This window comes from Xylocopa sonorina, chromosome 4 (genome assembly GCF_050948175.1).
Source record: "Xylocopa sonorina isolate GNS202 chromosome 4, iyXylSono1_principal, whole genome shotgun sequence".
NCBI classification, from domain to species: domain Eukaryota; kingdom Metazoa; phylum Arthropoda; class Insecta; order Hymenoptera; family Apidae; genus Xylocopa; species Xylocopa sonorina.
The window spans coordinates 7,973,195-7,998,821 of NC_135196.1; the positions used below are offsets into that span (position 1 = coordinate 7,973,195).

Sequence of the window (25,627 nt, forward strand, 5' to 3'; positions counted from 1 at the left end):
ATCGGGCTATGAAATATGTGTGTAACGTATACGATATTTAGAATAATTGAAAACAAGGTTGAACTTGCTTATCTCTACATTAATTAGCATTTGCCCGTAATAGCTTGGAAAGTTCATTAACTAAAGCGGCAAGTGTTTCTTTTTCAACATTGCTCGACTGCACAATTTTCTTGGAAATATTCACACGCGAAGCTATTTCTATATCGTTGCGATAATTACCCTTTTAAAAGAATAATTACTTTAAATAATTTACAGCGAATGGTTAAGCGCTTTCGTGGGAAATTCAGATGCCTCCAAAAAGTATAAAATCATATACGAATATATCTAAAATATAAAATAATGCAAGTACACAAGTGTGCATAAAATATATAGAAATGTATGTAATACACTTTATGATATATACCAAACGAAGGAAATTTCTATTAATATTTAATAGGTATATCATTCTTTCGATTCTGGTTAAAAAAAATTCTGAATTAATGATACGTAACATAATCCCAGCAGAAGTTACTGCCCTGACCGAAGGGATTACGCGAGGCATCAACGATAAAACATATAAATCCTCGAGCACCGCAGTGATTTTTCCCGTTTTTCCTCCCGTTCTCTTTTTTGCACACCAGCACCAATCACGCCATGGTCATTAAGAACGAATTCATTCTTCTGAGTCTGAACGGCGTACCACGCGGATCAATTTTCGTATCCGACATCGATTAACGGTAATCCGATGAAGCCTCGATTTAATCGACGAGTTTTTCTGCGCGTCTCGCCGTCGCGGTCGCGCCGCGTTTTTCACCGCTGAAAAATAAAAACAGATCATTTTACTTAACTATTAATTAACTGGGCTGTCTCCGCGTCCACCACGTCGCGGCTCTAATTATATTATAATATCGTGGCTATTTTATTTTCATCATCGAGCGCTGCGCGGATTTCTTTCCGTTTCTTGCGGATCGAGCGGTGAGGACGTACGCAAGAAAGGGCCGCGCGATTAACGTCTCTGAATGGTTACCTTAATGGACACCGATCGAGTCAGTTTAAGTCCAGTCTACTTCGTCGCTGCTCCTCCACGTGGCATCGTTAATCCTGCACGAGTTCGGCTTAATTTTATACCGGCTAATTAATCCGTAATTACTATATGCTTCGCTCTGCGTCCTGGATCGCGGTATCAATTTATTACGTACCGCGAGTTTAGAGTCTAGGCGTATCTAGATCGTGAAAGGGATAATTGGATCGGCGATGATGTCAGGAAACGGTACGAAACTGTATCAGGAAGCGATACGCGTTGCTCGAACTGATTGCTGAATTATACACTTAATTTCATTTTAGTACTTGTCGGGGTATTCAATTTTAGTTACTCGTATCATTATCGTTCGTGAACGTAGGTTATTGATTTAAAATAGGCCCGAGGTGTTCGTTGATGTATTGCTCGGGAAGAATTAACGATAAGAGGTGATAATATCACGTTTGATGTATGCGATGTATCTTGTATGGCTCATTCGTTGTAATAGTAAGACGATCCCAAGTTCACACCCCAAAGATAATCTGTTCTGGAGAATTCATAGCTGCGAATGATATTTGTTAAATCAGTGAGCATTGAATCGACTAACGTCAACCTCGAAAAATGAAAGATAATCTATTACAAACTAATTAACCAAATTAACGTTTGGAATAACAATAGAAAGTGGATTGTGCTGATGCATTCTCTATGCTTGTTCCTTTAACGTTCAACTATAGTTCCAACTCTGTGTCCCTTCTCCTCGGATAATTTGAACAAAAATTGTAAATCACGCGAAAATCCCTTGATTCAGCATTTACCCTGGCACCATTACATTCCCAACAAAATCTACTTCTCTACCCTTTCTGTCCATTCCGCTAGCCTAATCCCGGTTACCACGTATGACGCGCGTCCACGAACGAACGCGCCAAGCAAGGTTCTCGCATCGATTCGCGTTCATCGTATCGTATGCGAGGTACTCGCTTTTTTCCTTTTCAAATCGCCATTGACTCCGATCCACGGACGCATTCGTTAAACTTGATCCCGTTCCGTCTCGACGACGCAGCGTGCGCTCGAAGCGAGGCGCGCAACCCCGAGCCGCGTATATACCCGCGAGCCTTTTCCGGTGCGGCGATCCCGGCGTGGCCCCGATGAAATAACACGAGAGAGGAGAGTATCGCGTGATCGGGCGACAGCAGGTGATAAAAAGATCGGTACCTCGACGGAGCAAACGGTGCGCAGGTATTCGCGACGTGCCGCAGGGAGGCGAGTTCTTGCCTCGACGGAGACGGCCACGCGGTTAGTCATCAAAGCCCGGAGATTGTTCCCGCGGACGGCGATCCGACCGGTTGACCAAAACCACAAGCTTCTCTCCCCCTGTTCGTTCAGTTCGTTGTATGCACCTCGCGCTCTCCTTCTTCCCCCTTTTCCCGGCTGTTTTGCCAGGCCTCATGTTACTCTCCTTCTCCCTCTTTCACCCTCGCTCGACTCTCTCTCTCCTCTTCCTCCTCCTCGCTTCTACCACGTACCCCCTCGTTCCGTTTCGCTCGGTCGTCGGGACGCACCGCGTTTCCCTCCGCGTGTCGTGGTCGCGGTCGCCACCGTCTCGAGTCCCCTGCGCGTCCGGTCTCAACCGAGATCGGGTAATCTTAGAAAGTCAACTGGGTATCGGGTATTGATGACTACATTGTTGAACGTCCCCGCTGAGACCGTCTGGGCTCAGCCATCGCGCAACTTTCACGCGATTCTGTCGGCCGCCTTTTTACTCCTCTCGCGATTTATTCATGTTTCATTGGGGGACCGCGAAGACTACGCGCGCAACCCTCCGGGGACGCGGGACCGTCGAGATTCGTGGGGCGCGCAGCGACGCTGCGCTCGAGCGGTGGTGAACGGTTAGAGGAACGCTTCGAGAATGGATTCTAGTCATTTCTGATAGCTTTTGCAATTTAAAAGACCTTCAGAAGGAGGGTAGCTAGAAAACATCCAAGTCAGTTTAAAAGCCAGAGTACCAGGACGTTGTTCTAAGAACCACTCAGTTGCATTCGTATTGCGATATGTATGACATAGTTTCTATTATCAAATTCAGTATGCGATGTATAATATTCATAAGTTATACGTGTTCATAGATCAATATTGTAATCAGAAATTCTGTGCCAATATTGTGGACGAATCTCTTTAATTTCCACGCTGAACTACCCTCGAGAAACTTGTAACCGATTCCCAACCCCCTCGAACAACACAGAACGTTTCGTCACTTTCCCGTCGCGTCCGACATTTTTGCTCGCGCCCAATCAACGATCGAACGGGATCTTCGTAGCCCATAACGGGAGGCCATTTCTCCGACTGGCGGCGATAACGTCGGTTTTATCGTGCCGGTTTTCGAGTAATCACTCTCGTTGCTGGGAACTTGAAACTAACCGCACGCGCGCACATAACTCGAGTGTTTTATCGCAACCTCATCATCACCGCAGACTGCGCCTTCGGCCATGCACGTCGGTCTGTTTTTGCTACGCTACTCATATTAAAGGCCTCCAAGAGAGTCAAAGTGCTAATCCGATACGTGTGTACGCCGGAGCGTGTGCATACGAGCACCGTACGGAGAACCAGTCGCGGCGGCGGCGGCGGCGGCGTCTCCGTTCAAACACCCCGCTTTTACGTACGACCAACTTTCGGATGCCCGCGTTATTGTCTCGCCCTGCTCTCGTTCTTCCCAACCTCGAATCACGTACGTTCTTCCCTGTAAAAATGAACTGAAAAGAGGTACAGCGAGTAGCTTCGAATTTGGCTACCCTGCGAATGCTTTAGAAATAGGGGATGATTATTTTTTAGTAGGTTTTCGAAGTCCTTTCGAGAACATAATGATGTTGTTTTCAGCTTGAATGGAGGATTCAGAGTTTGTTGGGGAACGTTTATTGAGATACCAAGATGCACGTGTGATTTCTTACGCGAGGAATGTACAAGTTGGGCTCTTTGAAATAATGAACAGAAAAGTATTCATCGATTCGGTGTTAATAATTTTATTGTGACACTCGGTTGAATGGTGAATAAGTCGGTATGCGAAGATATAAGGAGGCGCTTTCAAGTTGAACCCTGGCCAAATAGATTTGAACGCAGGCATGTTTATGCATAGCATCTGCAGAATGTTAGACTGAACGAAATTTACTAGTATCGGAGAAATTATATTTGAATAAGTTAAGTGAATATCGTTCGATGGCATTAAAGAGATATTCATTCAGATTAATGTATCAGCAATTTTTGCAACAAAAAAAACATTCTTTTTACGTAAAGCTGATACTTATACAAATTTCATAAACATTCTTTCTCGCCATTAGCGCTTCGATTTAGAGGTATATCAACAGTCGTTGCCACGAAATGTATCTCGAATAGCACATATATTTCCTGAACATGAATTCAACTCGATACACTCCTGAAGATGTACGCCCAGCAATTATATTCCATCGCCAAGGTAATAAGTAGACACGCGCCTGCCTCCGCGACACCGTTCCGGGCCATATGAAAAATTGCTCGTCTCGCGTGTCCCCCGATCACTCGTTCACGTCACATCCGATATTTCACGCGAAATATTTGGTAACGTTCCAAGAGCGCGCGACGTTCTCCAGATTGGAACAGAAAGGAGGAAAGTGCCGGGGCATCGATTCAAGAAAGCGGCGCGTTTCTGGCCCGCGAAACTGTACAAACAGACCGCGCGCCCGCCCACTGCAAGGCGCAAAGCGCAGGCAAAAGTGCTCGCCGACCTCGCGGTAGCATAATTTTACGTAACGCCTTTTCAACGCGCGATATATCCGTCATTTTTCGCGATCGCTCGATTCGATCTACGGATAACGCCGCCCGGCTCCCCTGAGACATAATTGATTTCGAGTTTATGATTTATTCATGCCCGACACGTGACGCTCGTGTTCGAACACTTCCCGTGCTGTTTCAGCGATCGAAGAAATCGGGGTTTCGCGCGCAACCTATTGTACTTCTCGCTCGTTTCCAAGAGAAAGGTTACAGAGATTCCGATTTAAAACTACTCTCGAGCGATCTTGAATCACTGCAGCATTTCCTCTCCATATATTATCCACATTTATCCGAACATTCCCAGAAGAAAACTCGACGACTAGCCAACCGGTCGCGAAAGTGGAAAAGCCGCGCGGCTCGCGCACTTGCAGAGGCGTCGCATCGAACGGGTGGTAAGGATCGACCAAAAACGTCGAACTGGGACGGATTAGATTCCATGAACGTCCGACTACATTCGCAGCTGGTAAGTCCTCACCGAGGGCAAGGTTGGCAGCGAGCAGGTTTGGCAAAAATGTTTAACGGACGGGCAACGCGTCCGTTCCGGCTGCTCCGTGTGGCCCGGCACGATCAATAAGATCGACAGCGTGCACGCGAACGCTGACCAGAGCCATATTTACGACGTGCAAATGCGGTCGGGTAATTGCAACGTGATGCGGCCGATTGGCTCGATCAAGGTGCTACCCGAAGCGGCGCGTTCCGTCACGTTGCCTGTAACACGCACAGATCGGGAAATTTTTCTTTCCCTTTTTTTATACCCCTCCCGCCCCTACCACTCCCTCCATCTCTGATCCCCCCATTCCGGATTCGAATTAACGTATTGGAATGATCGAGGAATTACTCGACTGTGACGATACTTTCTTACGCCGCTTATGGGAGATGTTGCGGTCGGAGTAATTTTATGGTGTTAAGACCGTGAACGGTTGTAGAGGTTTACGAGGAGATATAAATCGTTTTCGAGGCGAATTAAATACGCCGGTTCCTGCGACCAGTTCGTGTTCCTCGATTGTTGCTAATTATTCCGCCGTTGTCGCTTTTAAGTTTTCATTAAATGCGCAGTTAGAGGGACGCGCTAGATTCTCGATGCTTCGATTCGATAATTTCGCCGATCGATTCGTTTCTCTGTGCTCCGTCGATCTAATTTCACGATGAAATTTACGAATGCGATATTAAAATAAGAGGAAAAAAATCGCGTGCAAATATAGAGCCTTTGTTCGGTTGCGCAACGCTTCTTTCCGATCGCAGCTCGATAGTGCTTTAATTCCTATACATCTAAAATGACGTTACAATAGTGCAAAAACCAGGTCGATACCTTGAGCAGTTTTAACGCCAACCTATTTGTCATTTGGAGCGAAAGGAGTTAACGAGGAAACTGAATATTGCTTTGTACAACGGTCGAACACGTCTGTTCCGTTTTACTTCGCAACCTACTCGTGTCTAAACTTTATAAAAAAACAGTTATGGAATGCACACATGTACGTGTGTGTTTATGTAACGCGCGCCATTTTTCTTCCCCAGCGTTTCTTTTAACTGTCAGTACTTATTAATGCCAAATACACCTTCGAATTCCAGCAAAATTAGACACTTCCGAGAAGAAAAAAAAAAGAGGAAAAGAAAACTAAGGCACACGTTTCTACGTTTCGCCAGGAACAAAATAAATTACACGTAACAATCGTCTCATTTGCGTACTTTATGTAACAGATTACGGTGGCTCACCCACGTTATACGTTCTCAATCTGTCTCTTTAATTCTTCGCCGCTTTAATATCTAGACGGTGTGGGTAACATCTGTAACGTCTATTGAATTCTATTTTTAAGTCTACATCAATCAGAAATTATTATAAAATTAGAACTCAAACATACATACACACTCCCCTATAGTTCTTATCTTCTGTAATCACAATTTCGATTTCCTCGAAAGAAACAAATTTTTACAGCTTCGCCTTGAGAATTACTACGAGTAGTCGTACAATATTTCGTACGGATAGAACAAAAAAGAAAAAAATAAATAAATAAATACAGGAGGAGCGTACGTAACGTAACCTCCAAGTTACATAAAGCAGCAGAGAGGGTTAAATCAGTTAGGTAGAGCGGTATCACCCAGAGCATCGATAGAATTGAAACCCCCTCGCCACCCAACCCCCTCAACCTGCATATGTACACTCTCGAGGCAATTGCCGTTGTTCAATCCCCGTAAACCATAATGGAGTACGGCGTAGTCAGTCGCGTCGGGTCTCGAGATCACTGTAATCCCCCATAGCCGTCGCGAACGTCCCTCTGTCCCGAGTACACGAAGAGCACCATCATCGGTCGCCGGCGTCTACGAGTCGTGGCCGCAGAGACGAGCGACGAAAAGGCCTGCTGGCACTCCTCCCTCTCCGCCAGGGCCAAGGAGGAGGCTCTCCCTCGTCGTTCGCCGCGACAAGGGCGCAAAGCCTCCCCTTTTTCGAAAGCCAGCCAAGGATGTCGGTTTCGGTCGCCGGGAAAATGGCGCCAGAGCAAAGAGACGACGGCGATGAAGAGAGATGGAAGGAAGGAAGGTAGGAAGGAAGGAAGAAAGGAAGGAAGGAAGGAAGGAAGGAAGGAAGGCAAGCCTGGCCAAGTGGAGAGTCCTCTCCCTCGCGCGTAGTTCACGCTGGTCAGGCTGGCCCTACGCTCTCCGGTCTCTCGGTCGAGCGGGAGCGGCTTCGCGACTCGCCAGGGCCCTTCTGGCCCCTCTATCTGCCTCTCTCCCGGCCCTTCGTTCTTCCTCCCTCGCGTCCCTGTTCGAGGACCAACCTGGGTCCCTCTGGCCCCGTCGCCGTCCTTCTTTCGCCCGGTGGCATCGTCCTCGCGTCTACAACCTCTGAAGCTCCACTCGCTGATGCGGAGCACTGACCCGCAAACTGGTTCCACCATTACACCAGGCTTTCTCCCCCTCCAACCCTCTTTTCCTCTGTCTCGCTCGCTCCTCTTCCCTGTTCACGTCTCGCGCCACGTACTCCCTTTCCAATGGCTGCCCCCTCGACTTCTTCTTTCTCCCCCTTTCGTCCCTCTATTTCGTCGTCTCGGATCACTTCGATTCCCTCTAGTCGCTCCCGCTCTCCCTCGATCGCTCTCCTTTTTTCCTTTCCTACCCAATTTCTTCTCTCTCGCGCCGTTTCCCTTTCTCTGCCCCGCCTCTTTTACTTACAATTAGCCGTCCCACGTCCGTGTCAGCTTCTGCAACCCCCTGCGGAACGATCGTCTCAAGCCCGCCGCGGATTCGGTAAAACCGCACCAACTCACTCGACACTGATACCCCTCAAGGTTGGTCCCTCCGCGACCAGACTCTCTATCTCGTTCCTTCTTTCTCGCGTGGTCTTCTCGCTCTTTCTTTTTTCTTTCTTTTTTTTATTCTTCTTCTTCTTTTTTGTTTTTTAAGGGCGAGTCTCCTTCTTAAACGGACGTCTGGGTAATAATTTCAAGGTTTGGCGGTAATTAGAGGTCCAAGTGTTCTCTCGTTAAGAGAACACTTCTTGTAAGACTCGCACGTTGCGGCGCTATCGCGCTAGACGCGGCTTGATATAGCACGAGTTCTCTCCTTCGTTGTTGATTGCGTCGTTGTTATCAAAATGAAAATCAATTTCTTACCCGCTCCAACGAATCCTGAAACCATTAATCTCTATCTCTACGCCGGGACGCGACGGTTTAATTGGTCTAGAAAAAAGTTCACCGCTGGTTAGACAACAATTGTACTATTAAAAGTTCTAAGATCAACTAGTATCTCTTATATCCCGTGATGGACTCTTGTTTTTCTATTTGTTGCGCGGCAACTTAAATTGAGTTTAGACTGCCCATTAGAAGTACTGTCAGTACTGTCATCGGTATTATCAACGTCCAACGTTCTCCTCGACTTGTTTCTATTTGCCTTGCACGTATTCTCTTAAAAAAAAAAAAACAGGGACCTTTAAATTTTTCTTCGTTTCGTCCACTACGTCGATTCTCTCGAACTAGAAATCAACACACGAAGAAAGCAATAGCTTTTAAGGGTAGAAAAATCGCTTGTACAATTAGAATCAGACACGAGGGGGTCGAAAAATCATCCCCATTACCAATAGCTCCATTTCGTGAGCAACTTTTTCGATTTTCTCCGCTATTTTCGTCAGGTCGATCGATTCGTCGGATCTGCAAGCGTCTCGAACGATGCGAAGTCGAGTCGCGAGCAGAACAGCCGGGCCTGGCGATCTCTGGGGATCCTCGAAATACGCTAATGAACGTTTAGAGAGTCTCTTGTTGAACCGTGTCCCGCTTGTTCCTCGCGTATCCCCCGCGGCGCTTAGCCGGCAGACGTGGAATTAGCGCTGAATTAATTCGCACTGTATCGCCTGTCCAAAGGCGAGCGACCACGCGTTTCCATACCCGGGCCAGGGCGTGCATCGACGCCACTAATTTCGCTGGCAACGCGCGCGGATAATGGCCGATCGCGACTCGCGATTGTGTCGCTGCCGCGCGTTACACTCGCGTGACGCGCGATCGATAAGTCTTCGGGAACGGTCAGCTAGCGGGTCTGCTATTTTTGGTATCGGTGGATCAAATTCAATTTACTTTTTATCGCGAGAAACTGTGCGATCGCTTCGTCGATCTCTATCGATGGCTCGTTTGGTACCATGTTTCGAGGCTCTCGTTCGATGTTGTTTTGCCAATGATAAGCGCTAACTTTTCGAGTCGTGGGAATTTTAAGGGTTAGAGTCGATTTTAGTAATCTCTAGGCAAGAATTAATGAAGTTTACTAAAATAATAAATAAGTTATTGGTTAATTGAAGTAGAAATTTCGTATGAAATGCAGATTCAGTGTTTCATTTCTATTTGCCTTCTGTATATCTCCGACGTATGTTTGTTCGAAGATCCTCGGCGATAAAAAGTGCAACCCCGTAGCTTTCTTCGAACAATTTCCAGCGACGCGATGCAGCTTCCTTTTATTTGCGAAGCCAAAAATATAGAACACTAAACGAAGCTCTCGGAAACGCGGGTCGAAGGAGAGAGTACGGAGACGTAAAATAAGCAAAAGCGGTTTTATAGATTCTTTTTTTACGGGGTACATGCACAAGCGGGTAAAAATGCTCGCGTCTTCTTGCAGCGGAGAAAAATGGGGTTAACCGCGATGACGTAAGCGCTGCATCGAATTACACGATCTATTAAGCACTGTCGAATCAAATCCAATTAATTGCGTTAGATGATTAAGTTCGATTTCACGAGCTATCATTGGCTATGAGCTAATCGCCCTCGTTGGAAGAACTATCCTCGTTGGAAGAGAAAAACCAGCCGAAGAATAATTACGGTACTCCACTAATTGAGGCCAGTTGTGCAATAAACAATTTATCAACATTTTATTAAGACGTGAAGAAAATGTCAGTTCGAAGACATAGTCGCGCATATGGTACGGCAATATTTTCACTATGCACACGCTGTACTTTTTCTTAATTATTCATCAATCTTAACTATCCTAAAGCACAAATTCCACATTATACATTCTATTATTATTAGTATCTGATGTCTATCATTTTTATTATTCGTTATAGACTTATTTCGCATCGATTCTTAAATCGGTTTCGATACTTTGGTAACAATTTCAGCAAATTGAAAAAAATCCATCGTTCGCGAATCACAGAGGAACGCACTCGCGAAAAGACCGTTCGACCAACTTTCCAAAACGGGGTCACGATTTTCATGCCACGCCACGGTAAGAACAAATTGTTTAGTACAGTCGGCTCGCCAAGGCGTCCTTTTCAATTATGACAATTCCTAACTTATTCGCGCATTCCCCCGTACCATTGCCGCCAACTATGCCCATCGTGTGCACTCCTCGAGTTATTGTTAACCGGATAGAGCGGGCAGCCTCGAGACTTCAGCGACTCGTAGTCGTAAGTCGGGTTCGAAAACGAAAAAAAAAAAAGAAAAAGAAGAGAAGAGACGAGGAACAGAAGATGGGCACGATTTCTCTCACGCGTAAAGACCACGATCTCGTAATGCGCGACAGTTGGAAGTTTAGTGACCGTTTTAAATTACGTGCAAAGTAGACAATAATAGAACGAGAACACTGGCCATGCGGCTTGCAGCGAGGTAAAAACATTTAACGCTTTCGCGATGGGGCTTCGACTGGGTTACGTGGCTAACAATTTGACAGAGCATCTACACTCCCTATTATCTGGAAGCTGAACCATTTAGATATCGCAGTCTTAACGAAAAATTCTGATCTCCACTGATTCCTCTTTTCAAATTTCACGTGCTGCTAAAATTCGAACGTATTACAGTAGCTACAATTTCTCAAGAGCGTATCAATCAGAAAAGCTTCTCAACTCGCGATAACTTACGAGTTACAATTAATCGTATACGTAATGCGTTGTATCGAGAAGTTGTTCAACGTCGACGAGACGCAAGGCCCAGACATAACAAACGAACGAAAATTACAGTTAGACAGGCGGGCGTTTCTTTGAATTGTTAAAAAACGCGGGGATACGTCGAAAAAAAAAGCGAGCGGTCCCGTTTGTTTAAGATAGTAATCAACAAATACGGCGCGCGTAATTCCACGCGAGCGCCGGCTCGCTTTACAGCGTAACGCGTTCGCATAAATATTCAACGAAACTTCCCGCGAAAGTTCTTCGTAACCGGACGGCGGGAAGTAGCTAAAATAAACGACTCGTACGAAAATAAGTAACCTCTTCTACCTGTTACGTTTTAAGCGGAAACCCCGCGGAACGATTGAATTAATTCGGAACGGGCGACGCGTTCGAGGCGAATCGATGCGCGCGTTCCCCAGCCGTCCGCCTATCCCCGAGCACGACGACGTGACACAGTTCGTTTCTAAACGCGATAAATAAACAGTTCAATTGATCGATTGTCCCCGTTGTTTGCGTAACGTGAATTGCAGCGCGGCTCGAAACACACCTTGTCCCGGGGGTTACGTCAACGACGATTGTCGGTTAGACATTGACCATTGTCGTGAGCATAAAGCGTTAGCTAATGGATTGCGACGAATGGGACGGCGAATCGATAAACCGGATCGATCTCTGACGCGCTGCTACGTACCCGGTGATTACCAATGGTTCGATTAGGCGGAAAAATTGCGCGAGCCTGCCAGCCCTGTTGGTAAATTGGGTCCCCGCGATAAAAATCGTATCCGCCGAGCAACGACGTCGCCTTGACGGACTTATTAGATGCGAACGAGTCCTACTGCGATACAGAAATCTGAGAAACGAATGAATTTCACGCGCGTCTACTTCTGCGAGAGAATCTCGAGTGTCTCTGTTGGATTCGTATTCTATTATTCTGTTGGATTAATATTCTATCCGTTGGTTATTGGTTATTGAGTGGTGTTAAAGTCTGTACAGTAGTACATTGCACACTGAGCAGAGCAATGAAATATTTCGAAAATCACGGAAAATCACTAGATTTAGTAGAAATTACAGCGTCGAGTGAGTTTTGCCGAAATGCATTCGCATTACCCACCGGCAAAGGGGAATAGAGAAACGAGACAGGATCGATGGAAAAATAATACGAACGTGTCCTGCCTATCCTCAAGGCTGTGACGGGGTATTTTTTGCTCTCGTTAAAAACGTTTCGCAACTTTTTTTCCAGGTCTGTCGACAATAAATTGAGCGACGCGTCCGATTCCCGGGCATTAAGATTTTTGCGAAAATAATTGAAGGAACGTGCCGGCCGATAACCGCGCGCAATACGAAAAACGCAAGTGGCAAATAGTCTCGATGGTAATTGCAAAAAACACGGTGATTAATAATCCTGATACGTGTTCCGCGTGCATAAATTTGCGCGGCGTACACGCGAGCTGTTAAAACCGCGCCGCTTAAAGTGGCTCAAAGTATTGCCAATAAATATACGTGATTGTTATGTGACGTTTATTGAGGATATCGATAGCTGTCCGTAATTAATAGCGAATTTAAGGGACGTAAAAAACGTAGGGCACGGTGTTTTTAATATCGTGTGTACGTACATGTATTTAATCAGAACGGTATTTTGTTGCGGCTCCCGCGCGGTATACGATAATTATTATTAAGGTAAAACTCCAATAATTAAGGCCTCTCGCGTCCAAAAATGAAAGGTATAAGTATACAACGCGTAAAATGGTCTACTTTTTCGAAACACCGCGACATCTTTATGGCACCGAGCGGCTGAATTTTAACACACCCGAGCCGAGCAATTTCGGACGTTGATTTTTATCGATTAATCAGAGCCGATGTTCCCCATGGACGTCCTCGGGTTGTTAATTTCAAACGGCGCGTTTTCGGCTAAACTTTGTACAAAAATCTCACGCGGCCGAAAAACTTCAACGAGCAATCTCCCATAATCGTTTTCTTACCGCTCGCGAAAGCACTGCAAATTTCTGCAAAAAGTAAATGAGATTTCGATACGATACGATGCGAGACTGTCGAATTAATCGGCTTGCGTTAATTTTAAAAGTAGATTAGCTCGCTTGCGAATATATATGAATTCCGCGGCTGCGGAATCAAATAAAAGTATTTTCGAGTGCCACTAATTTTAGAACATTCAGATTATGTAATGGCCCAAATTAATAACCTTATCTCTTCCCGCATACCTGGGCTTTTTATTCTATCCGTGTTCTGACAAGATACAAATCGTTCGATTTCGAAGAACTAGCATCTTCGAAAATAACCAATATCCACGTCTGCCTTTATGGATTCAGCGTACGATCAGCATCCAATTTGATTTAAAACAATTAGTCGATTTCTTAATCGTACACCGTACATTCTTCGTAGAACATCCATAAACGATTAATTTTATTTCTAGATAAATAGAAAAGCTAACGACCATCGCCAATTATGATTAATTCATCGACGATTACGAAAACAAGATAAAACTGTTGGGGAACTATTCTATTAGGTATTCTGTGACAAATAGTTTCCTCTTTTTGTAAATTAATTATCATATACTAAGATTTGCATTGCACAAGAGGCTTAGACGGAATATTTGTAGACGTCTCCCGGTAATTAGTCATAAAATTAAATCCTTAAACTAGTCGCGCGCAAATTAATCAGTGTTAAAGTGGACGTCGAAATAGCGGTGAAAAAATGAATGCTTCGAAAGGATAAAGTGCATCGTTTTATGAAAATGCCAATAGATTGTTGCGTGTTTTGGCAATATTATTTATATATTAGATTGTACATCATTGCTTATGGAAAAAGAAGTTGGTCCACGCTAAAATATAAATGCAATAAAATTGTTCCTCGTACATTCGATATCGTATAAAATAAGAGGTGAAAATTAACGCAAATCTTGCAAATATGTATAGATATTAGCTTTGTGTATTAAGAACTTTATTCGAATTTAAATTTTGCTTCTTCGGAATCATTTCCATCAATTTCCAGATGTATTTCATGTACCTAAAGTATCGCTATGAATTTTGTCGAAAGTTATTTAACCTTTGCAATATATTATTCAACTTCTATAGATGCGATAAAAGAATAAAAATAATATTTATTATAATCTAGTGATATCAAGTTTTCAAGAAAATTAAGAAACTGGCAAAATGCTATATACACAATCATTTAATCTCAATTTATCAGAGAACCACTCGACGGCTTCTAAAATCCACCTAACAACCAAGCATGCCACCCTTAAATCTTTCCATCCACATGATTATACCATCTTCACTGCTTACTCCGCTGTGAATAACAGTGGAGTTAAACAATAAGGAAAATTGCTTGGAAAAGAAATAGGAAATTGCACTTACCCGTCGCGGACTGAGTTTGGAGCAAGAGTCCTATCAGCGAAACCAGGACGTAGGTGTTGTATCGGGGTGCCGCGATACCCCGTCGCAGGGTCGTCATCTCAGGCGGCCCCCGCCAGGTGCCCGCCTTCGGCAGCTTCGGCTTCTTCACGACTTCCGCCTTCTTCGCTCCCGCCAGCTCCACGCCGCGTAGTCCTCGTGCTTCACATCTCATCTGCCACGCCGCTGTCTCTTCTACTCCGTGCGGTGGCGACCGTGTTTTTCCCCCGTATCGTCGTCCGGAACGTTTAAAGCCACGTATCGGGCCGCCACCACCACCTTCTCGTCGGCCACCTCGTCATTTAACACACCGTTTCGCTGAAACGTTCGATCGCTTTACTCGCCGATCCCCAGCCACGAGAGACGCGTGTGCCCGGCTCCTTTCGAACCGAGCCGACCAGGCCGCTCTAACTCCTACGTCTACGCGGCACGTATTTATATATTACGTAGACGTAGAGACGTGTGACTCGAGACGTATGCGTACCCGCGAATCGACCACCAAACTGAGAACTCGACTTTCGAACCCTGACGGAAGGTTCCTTCTCTCTCTCTCTCTCTCTCTCTCTCTCTCTCTCTCTCTCTCTCTCTCTCTCCCACTCTCTCTCTCTCTCCCTCTCTCACTCTCTCTCCCCCTTTCTCTCTTATTTCTTCCGCTCTCTTCGCTTCTCGTTTTCCTTTTTTATCGTTTCACGTATCGTCCCATCTGCCTATGCATGCCACCTGAGAAATTCGGTTAGGGTGCCGGTGACGGGGCCGATTCTACGCCCGACAGTGCTGCGGAATCGGTGTCACGCAACTATACGTGCCACGCGTGATCGCACGCGAAGAATATCGCTCGCATTTCCGCGAGAAAGTCTCACGTATCTGCGACACGACGCACTGTCCGCCTGTCAACGATCATCGAGATCCCGCACGATCTCCGATTCAGACCGCCGGAGCAAATTCACCAATACTTTCCCTTTCGACGGGCAACGTGTACGAGAAACGAGCAGGCGAAAAACAGAGGGGACCCGATCTATTCGATTTCGCGATGGATAAAAACGCGCGCGCGACAACAACGGTGACACTCCGCGATGATCAACGATGGATCGGTAGTCCTCGCGGCTGGATATACATCGAACGAGTCCCACGTGAAATTTCACGTCCGGTGAACGCGAGTCCGAGGAGAAACTGGCCAGGCTGATGCAGACGAGCGAGAGACAGGGCCCGTCCAGAGCAGCGAATCACGTGTCCGGCGAAGGAAACTCACTGAACATCACACCGTCCACGAGGAGAGCCGCGGCGCGAGCGACGCGACAGGGGGAAGGGAGGCCCGGTTGAAGCCGGGCAATCGATTCGAAACACCTGTAGAAGAGCGACGTGTTTCCGTTCCGTTTCGTTCCGGCGAGCGTTCCACCAGTGCCCGGAGCACACCGAGCGTCCTGTCACCCGTGTCGTCTCCGTTTCTTCTTCAATCGCCGCGCGTTCGCCGCTCGCCGTTCGCCGAGGATCGTCCCATCATCGAGCCCAGACACGTCACCACGGTGCACCACCCGCGCCCGTTACCATCCTCCTCCTCCACCACCACCTCCTCCGCCTCCTCCTCCTCCTCCTCCTCCTCCTCCTCCACCTCCTTCTCCTCCTTCTCGTTCTTCCCCAATTTCTCTTCCCACGTCCGACCAGCGACGAAGTTTTTCGATTCGCGATATATTATACCGCGGCCGGACACGTGGACCTATGGAAACGTATCGCGTGCGGGCGCGCGCGCGCGCGCTCGCGCGACCAACGGCCGCGGCACCTCGACCTGCCTTACTCACGGATCCCTCTCGATCGCCCGGCGAGGAGTGACCAGCTCCCGCACGATTTCCCTGCCGAGATAGACCTGCGGTTTCGACCACGGACGAGCTACGACGGACCGCTTCTTTCGTTTCGCTCGTCCGGTCCGTCCGACTCTCGCGATCGTCCCGCCGCGCGCTGAACGGAGCGGCCGCGGGTAGTTTTCTCTCTGTGGCGCGCGAATTCGTCGTATGGATAACCAAGCGCGCACGAGGCCGCCCGGCAGACTGAGAGTAGCAGTCGACAGTAGACAGTCGGCAGGCAGCAGCAGCAGCAGCAGCAGCAGCAGCAGCAGCGGCCAGCAGAAGCAGGCAGCAGCAGCAGCAGCGGCCAGCAGCCGCGGTACAAGGCGGAACGTTTCCCCGTGTGCCGAGCGAAGCTCTGCAAAAGCGGTCTGCACACGCGGCCGCGCTCTGTTATGCTGTCCCCACTTCCCTTCTTGGAGCGCGCGATCGCGGCTGCGGCTGCGGCAGAGGCAGAGGCAACGCGGGCTCCTCTCGCCTATCTGCCTGTATGCCTTTGCCTGGCTGGCCTCCTCTATGTCCGCCTGTATACGCCTGCCTGTTTGTCCGCCAGCCTGTCTCTCATGCATGCATGCATGCATGCTCGTCTCCGTCTCCGTCTCCACCACCTTCCTTCTACTACTACTCCTTCTCCTCTGCCCACCTCCTACTCCTCTTCCTTCTTTTCTCCTTCTCCTCGTACTTATCGCGTCCTCCTGCCCTTCACCCACCGCCACCCTCCGCCACCGCACACCACCCCCCTCCTCCCACCTCCTCCCGCCACCCTTCTACGAACAACCTTTCTTCCTTCCTCCTCGTGCACCCAACGCGTTCTTTTCTCCGCTCTCCCTGCGCCGCTCCTCCTACGCTTTCCCTCTTCTTCCCTTCGTGTGTTCTCCTGAAATCTTTCTTTCCTCTTTTCTTCTTTTTCTTCCGTTCGCCTTCCTCCTCTTTCGCTCCAGCGGCGCGCAGAAACTCTTCCGAAATCTTCTCTCCTCTTTTCTTCTTCTCGTTATCTTAGGGTTTCACCCTCGTCCTCCCTCTTTCTCTTTCTCTCTCTCGCTCGTCTTCTTTTTTACCGCGCGTTGGCCTTTTCACTCCTGTCTCTCTTTCTCTTCCTCCGTTTCGTTCTGCTTCGGTCCCCCTTCTTCTTCCTTTCTTCTCTCCGTCCTCGGTTCTTCCGCTTCTCCTGTCTCTTCCTCTCCGTCGCGCAGCTTCTTCCCCCCTTTCCGCGACACGCTCGCTTTTTCGTATTCCCGTTTTTACTCTCTTTTTTTTTTTTGCGAACGCGATGCGCGCCCCTTTGTCGGGCACCGCGGCGCGCCCCTCCCACAGCCGCGGTTTACTTCCGGTATTCGTTTCTGGACGCCACGGGGAGGAGCGCCGTGCACACGCCGCGCGCGAGATTCGATTCCGCCGGTCGGACGGAGAGGATCGAGGGCCCCTTACGCGCGTCCAGATATTTTTTGCCCGTTCCACGATATTTATAGTACAGCCGCGTTTCTGTTTGTTTCGGATGCATAAATTGTGTAAGGCCTCCTCCTCGCCGGCCAGCCGGGCAACAGGGAAAGAAATGTGGCCAGGAGAGGTTTCTTCTTTGTTCCACAGTCGAGGGTCGTTAACTCTCGTTTCACCGATGACGGATTTTTCGGATTCTTCTCGCGCGGACCCCGTCGAGGCTGACGTCCGACAGTGCAACGGGAAATCATTCCACGCGATAGATACTTTTATCAAAATGTTCAGAATTTTTGAAGATTTTTTTCGTTTTCCCCACAGACCTCTTTTAATTTCACATTTACCGTTTTAAACTTTACTCTCCTTCATTTTTGCGTAACGTATCGCGTTTACGAAAAGCTACAGGTGGTTAGGGATCAATTGCGACCATCCGACACGATTCCTCCAACGTTTTCATACGATATTCGATTCGATGAGTAAGAAAATTTGTTTCGAAGAAATATAATTGCGACTATACGTACTGTGAACTAATTTCCCGGGCAAAGAATCGTCTTCCACTCGATCTTCGATGCCATTCGAACCTCCCAGCCCCTCGTGAATCCTTTTTACCCGCGAATGTTAACAGTCATAGCCAAGAAACGATGGAGTCGACGGTGGAAACCACGTTTCTACTTTCACTCGCCACGGTTTCGCGTTTTCTTTTTTTTTTTTTTTTTTTTTTGTTTTCCGTCTCGCTGAATGGGTCCATTCTTGTTTCTTCGTCCCGTGTAACGGTTTAATGACGGTCGTTACTATTTTTACCCGGTGGATTACTTTTATAGTGCGCGATAGAATCCCGACGCAGCGTTGAAAAATCGCGCGCGAGCGTGTCGAGAACTTTTCGGCCGCGCCTCGTCCCTTACGGTTCGTCCAGTTTTAGCGGCCGTCTTAGCCCCGTCGATTTTACGTCCAACCACTTCTCCGTCTACGCCGATATCAACGAGTCGCAACATTCCTCCTCCGTTTCTCTTTGCATCTCTCCTCGAATTTATGATCGCCATTGTCCGGTTGTTTTGCTCGCGATGCTCGTCGATCGAATCACTGTTCCGAAAATTCTTTTAAACGTCACGTCGCTCCGAGGAAGATGCAACGATCGAATTTTTATAGAACTGACTGCATTCGAAATGTATTTGGAAATTCTTGCAACGAACCGCTAGTCGAAAATAGATCTCTTTCGTGCATGTAAATAGCTGTAAGCAATTTTCAATTCGATTGCTTGTGGATAATTTCTTTTAACGAGGGAACTGAAATCTGAAAGAACGGGAGTACGAATGTACCACTTTAGAAGCGACGAGTACGAGGAAAACGAAGTAAGAGAAGAAATGGAATCTAAATTTTACTTTCTTAGTATTCACCTTTTTATAATATCGATAAGTGTTTCTGAGACGCGGCACAAATGATCTCACAATTCTTTTTACTTGCCACAGTTTTCTACAAAGAATAGAACGTTCTATCACTTCACTGGTGATACCACCCAAAAAAAAAGTGTTAAGAGAAGCCAGTCTTCCAACTTCTTCTGAATTAAACAATTGTTTTCTCCAATCCAAAATGAATATAACGAAAACGATAAACGAAGTCCTCTAGAAAAGGATATTAAAAAACAAGAACAAGTTTTTCCATTTGATGTGGAAATAAACTTAAACAAGCATTCTCATCGAGCCAACAATAATTCCCTCTACAACCCCCCTACAAAAAAAAAAAGAAAATAACTCGACCAACGCACATACAGTCCTCTACTCTCTCTCTCTCTCTCTCTCTCTCTCTCTCTCTCTCTCTCTCTCTCTCTCTCTCTCTCTCTCTCTCTCGAACAAACTAAACGAGAACCAACTACCAGCTAAACCACTGCGTAAAAGCAACGAATGAAAACGCACCGGGAGCGCGACACAGCAAACGGATGAGCTACAAGGACCAAGGCAGCGGAGAGTCATCCCCCCGGTCGTGTCGCCCTTTCCAACGAAGGGTTAACGCTTGCCGAGCACTCTCGAAACCGGCAAACCGGCCGCTGCGCGAGTACGAGAATACGGAATAATTTCAGGCAGACAGGACGAGCGAGGTCCTTCGAGAATCGAGTGATCCGTTTCGCGGTTATTTGCAATATCGCCAGGACCTCGCCACGCGTGCAACGACGACGGATGACGACGAAAGACGACGCGTGCATTCGTTCTAGCCTTTGGTCTCGCTTCGCACTGTACGTCTTCCGTGTATTAAGATAAATAAATATGGTAGCAACGTACGTCACGATCACCGGTCACCGTGGCTGGTTATCTTTTTAAGGGACGACGAGCGTGAAGGTGGACGCGAAGGTGGGCTTAGTCCATGGAGCGCGGTTTTGCTGGGATATCGGAACGGACAGCGTGACACAGGCACGACGACGCCGGACGACGATTTTCGATTCGATAGAGGGTCGCGCAGAGCGGCGACCTTGCCTCCGTCCCGGTGGCAAAGTGCAATAGTAATTGGTGGATGCACCGGTGCTACGTCTCTCTTTTATACCGGGCGGCCACGAGAAAACGGTGCCGCCCCCTTGGCCACGTGACGATACCTTTGCAGCCGGACCTACCACGCGCTTCTTGCAGCGCATCCCCTTCAAACGGTACAACCAGAACCCCCACCAGGAGGACCTGCACCCTTCCTTCCTTCCTTCCTTCCTTCCTTCCTTCCGTCAGTCCTTCCGTCATCTGTTTCCTTTTTCCTACCGTGCTTCTTGCCACCGTCTTGATGATGCACTTCGTTGGATAATGTTGGGGAAAAGAAAGTGAAAAGGGGCGGCGGACCTGGTGGTGGTTTCTTTGACCAAAATGGAGGCGAATGGGATCTCGCGGTGAATCGAGAGGTTGACGAGTGAAAGAGCTGGATTGAATGGGCGAAGGGTTACGATGGAATTCGGGGAATGTGTTACTGGGGCGGTCTTGTTCGGCGACGAGGTGGAAATTGTGCAGAAACTTTCTGGATTGATTGGCTGTGCGCGCTAGTTGGACCGTGGTACGTTAACTTTGATCCAGATATTTAATGGTGTTAATACCGTGCCGTAATTAATTTCGTACGTGTGAGCGATCGGTAGAAGGGGGTGTACACGGTTTATTTAAGAACTGTACTTTGCTGGGATATTTGTTTTTGGAAAATTCTTACGCTTTCTCTGTTTTAAGAAGTAATTACATTTGTGTATTAAATATCGAAATATGCGTTTATTTATTATAAAATAATATCGTTTGGGAGAAGAGTGCTTGTTTGTTAAAAAATCTAATTAATTCGCACGAAACTAAAAACTTGTATACGGTCTCGCGCGCTAAGTGAAGTCTGATCGTCGTAAAAATTCGAGAATCACCTTTAAGACTGGTATCCAAGAAACGATCTCGTGACAAAAGATTGAATCCGCGACGGGATTCGTTTCTTTTCAACAGGGTATCGTCCCGGTTGAAACGTACAAATAAAAGGTGGGCATAAAACATGGACCATGTCACAAAGTTGCCAAGGAAAGTAAATACACAGTTGAACGAACCCATCATTTTAATGCACCGTGAAATTCTCGCGAGTCGAACCGAATTTCTTCCATGACGACCTGTCTTTTATAGCGGAACTCGAGAAATCTCAATACGATCCCGTCTCTTCCGTTCTTCCTTCCCTTCTCGTTCTTTTTTTCGCCTTCTTCTTCTACTAACCGCGCGCATTCCTCGAGAAGAACTCGTCGCCGCGGAGGAAAACAAACGTTCCTTTTAAGATCTTCTGTCTAGACTGGTCCCTCTTTTTAATTCACCAGATTCCTCGATTATATAATGCGTTTTACGCGAAACGCACGGTTGGAGCGAGAAAATTATACGCTTCAATGTTTCCTCGTTCGCTTAAATCAATATCAGTTTTCAGCAAAGTGTACGTTCTCCTTTCATCATAATGATTTAAACAAAGTATTAAATAGTAAAACTGTTCAATCTGTTAAAACAACAGACTTCAAATTACTCAGAAGTCTTGTTGGAATTGAATAACTTTATCAAAGCATTTTAATTAAACATTGAATGCCAAAAAATTCTTGCGACAATTAAATATCTAATGGAAACTATAAACAGCCTGTTTTACTTTATCAAATATTACCATTGTTGTTGCACACGATGCTAAAAGGAACTGGTAGCAAATCGATTTATCGATTAGCCACGTTAATTCAATACCGTGAGCGGCGGAAGCATCCGCTACCACCCCCGCGCCCTATCATTTTGAGGGATAAAAACCGTTTGAAGGGGTAGAAAACTGTGGGTGAAAAAAAATGTGGTTCACGACACGGTATAATCGGTACAGGTGGCGAATATCTAAATAACCAACCCGTTCGTTGATCACTCCGTCGATCGTTAAAGAATAGAGCGAACAAGCCAAGGTCAGCCGTACGACCGGATGCAGCGGCCTAGCCTCGTTCTGGTCCTCTCTTTCCTTTGTGCATCCTCGCTTTTACGCCAACCGATCCCGATACGCTTCAATGAAGCCAGTTAGCTCTCTCGGACGATGAAAATACGGATCGTTTCTCTCGCTTCCACGATACCTTCGCGCGTCCAGCTGGTCCTGTTTCCTGGCCATCGAGTGGTGAATTATGCGATCTTTCGAACTCTTCCTGCCCTCTCGGAGTCTACTCTTCTTTATGCTGCTTGGTGTTTAATGGAGTTTCTTGTTCGTCGATTTCGAAACGCTCGTGTACACCCTAGATTTTTAATACGACTTCCGTTTCTGTGCTTCCGTTGTATGTCCTTGTACGAATGAATTTTCTCAAAGTGAACATTTCAATGAAAGTATTATCGATAGAGCGGTTGTCTGCAGAGAGAAACGACGTCTTGAACAGAGGTTGCTGTTCTGAAAAGGAAAAGAGTACTTTTTGTGACTTCTACTGTAAAGACGCTCGTTTCGAATACTTATCATGGAAAGCAACGAATCGATTTATTCTAAAATTAATAGCATAGCTGTGACGTGTAATTCGATAGCGATAGAAAATTGTTGAATTAAACAGAACACGGTATCAGATTAATACCTGTACGTATCGATAGAATGCTACGTTAAGGCAGAATTTAGGGGTGGAAGGGTGAGGGGAGTACCTCGAATCAATATGTATCGATAAAGGCAGAGAGAAATATCGCGATACACGATCGCGTTAAAACCGGCTATACTTCTTCGAAATTATGCGCAGGAATCTCGTACGCGGATCAAAAGGCGTCGCCTTGATCCCGGCTGCGGCACAATTTTCGCCGCATCCTGTATATCACGGTTGCATCGATCAGTGCCACGAGAGCCAAGCAGAACGTAGGTTCGAATTACGCGAACGATCGTCCCCTTTCATGACTCTTATCCTCCCTGGTAGCTCGATTCTCCAATTATTCGAGCCCTCGTACCCGCCGCGGATCGCGCGCCAACCGCCATCTTCTTTTATCGCCCGTTTCTTAGAAACGGGAGAAAGTGTTACGCCGCTCGGGTGTATCGTTTGATCTCTCGAACACCGATGTTTCTGCGATTCCCATCGTGCTTGACTCCTTCTTCGTTTCTGTTTTCTTTTTTCTTTCCCGTTGGTTGAAACCAAAAGTGGACCTTAAGTATCGAAGGGTGAACGAGAACCATAACCCGCGGTATAATTTCGTCGGTCACGATCGATGGATCGTTAAATTTTACAATCCTCCAACGAGCAGATTGGAATACTTTGGTATTCCAATTTTATGACGTATGAGCTATCTTTTGATCATTTTTCGCCCGTTCGTTTCGTGCATCGAAGGGCATCCGGGGAATTGTTTAAAAAGTATCAAGCGTGCGCAAGGTAGGACGAGCTGCGCGTTTAAAAGCTACCGAGAATTGTAAGTAAAGTATGTTTGCAATAAATGTTCTAGAAATCGGTATTAAGAAACTTTTGCCTGAACGCTACATTAACTCTAACGCTGTTTCTATCCCGAATTTCTTTAATTACATCTCCGCCTTGCCTTCCAATGAACATTAATTCCCCGCGACTCCGTAAAAACTTGAATCCCACCCGTCATTCCGCAAATGACTCCAAGTAAATGCGCTCAAGTACCCAGCTACGAGGGACACGGGAATTAAAACACGAACACCCCGTGCACGCATAGAACAGAAACACAGTTAATCGTGTATTACAAATGACACGGATCGAATTACAGATAATTCTCAAACACGTGTACACGTATCCTTTAAACGACGCGCAGCCATGCCGTTTTAATCGTCACGGACTCTAGTATCCACTGTTACGGAAACAAAAAACGAGGACAGCGCTGTCTACTTAAATGCCCGCGTAAAAACGAGGAAGAAAAAGGGCACGACGACTCCCAGTGGAGTATCAGAGAAACTTACTCATCAGCCCAGCCCACTAATCACCCCTTTCGAATCACTGCCGCGAAGAGCAGCGTCCATTTAAACGATTCGCTCTCTCATTTGTTCGTCGACCAGTACCTACTTACCATGCATTATCGTAACGAAACTTCCTGCCAGCGTCCTAGCGAAATCCAGCGACGACAAGAGGCGACTGGACGGCACCGAAAACCGTCCCGCTCGACGGTGGAGCAATAAAGTCATTTCAATACGCGCGACCCTCTAATTGGTCCTCGGTCCGTATCATTAACTCGAGGAACGAGGGCTGGCGAAGGGAGAAAGGGGTGGTGGGACGGTGTAGCTGTTATTAAGGCGAAGCGAAAAACGAAATGGAAAACGGCAGCGTCCGTATGATCGAACACCTGTACGATCGACCGGACCATTATGCCGCGCAAATGGCGTCGGTTGACGCTGGGACAGGAAGTGGCCAGAGTGAAGAGAGTCTATGCGGCAGCCTCCTCTCGCTCTGACCGTGTCCCGTCTCTCCCTTTTCCACCGTTCGCGGTGCACAGAGAGCATCGACTTCCCGCTCGCGCGAGAACCACCACGCGAGTGAATCTAGTCTGTATATGGTCGGGCCCGGTCCGTCTGGCCAGCCAGCGTCCAGTCAATGGACGTGATTCACTGTCCGCCGACGGAATCCGAGAGACAGACAAACGTAAGTAAGAACGAGCGAGAGGGAAGAGCGGCTCGCGAGGGGAGGAAGCGATGAAGATAGACCGCGAGCCAGGGTTGGGCATCATTTGATCCTTGAACGCGCGACGCCTTTGCCATTTCGCGAGCCGATGCCTGCTAATGGAACGAGTTCGTGCGCGGTGGAAATTGTTTTTCGAAACGACATTTCCGTTCGAAGTAAGCCACTTTTTTTATTTCTACGATTGCTTGGATAGATATCGATGTCGATAGTCGAGTGTGATTTTTTTGCGCGTTCAAATCCGTCTCGTTTAATAGAAAGTATCATAGAACTGCAACAATCTTTCGGCGCGTATCTTTTCTTACTTTTTAAATTCCTTGGTGCATCGCAGGTATACCTGTGTTAACAGAAGAAACCGGCTTGACATTCCGTGATTCCTGTTTCAAATTTGATGTTCCATTCGGTTTACGACATGTAAATTGCCATAAAATTCTTCAAGTGTTAATTCGAATTTCGCGTTTTCCCCGTCCGTAAACAACTAAATCGAGAAGTGGCAGACGACACGCAATTGTGAAACGCGAGGAACACCGGCTGGAATCGAATGATCTTTCGCTTGATCTTTCGAATGATCTTTTCGTTTGAACGTTTCACAGATTATTCTATTCATTTTTTTTCTAAATCTGTGAAACGTTCGCCAAGGCAATTAAACACAGCTTGTTGAATTTCCCTGTCGCGTTCTTGCGATTTTCTGACGTCGATCGAGAGAATTCTCGGGAGCCGATGCGACAG

General features: G+C 46.9%; 1 protein-coding gene and 1 long non-coding RNA gene across 4 annotated transcripts in view; one reads left to right on the forward strand and one right to left on the reverse strand.

Annotated features, from left to right (window-relative positions):
- LOC143422626 (follistatin-like) overlaps positions 1-16,457 on the reverse strand; it is a 55,819-nt gene extending 39,362 nt beyond the window's left edge. Inside the window, exons 1-2 of one of the 3 annotated variants that reach the window (XM_076893417.1) lie at positions 16,348-16,457; positions 14,516-14,869 (exon numbers count right to left, since the gene is read on the reverse strand). In XM_076893417.1, coding sequence (XP_076749532.1) covers positions 14,516-14,726 — 211 coding nt within the window. In that variant the 5' untranslated portion in view covers positions 14,727-14,869; positions 16,348-16,457. Of the gene's footprint in view, positions 1-14,515; positions 15,499-15,800; positions 16,061-16,347 lie in introns of those variants that run through there. The other 2 variants (XM_076893416.1, XM_076893418.1) reach the window with 2 other exon arrangements.
- The window catches only part of LOC143422636 (uncharacterized), a 134,988-nt gene that overhangs the window by 50,440 nt on the left and 58,921 nt on the right, over positions 1-25,627 (forward strand). The window lies entirely within an intron of this gene.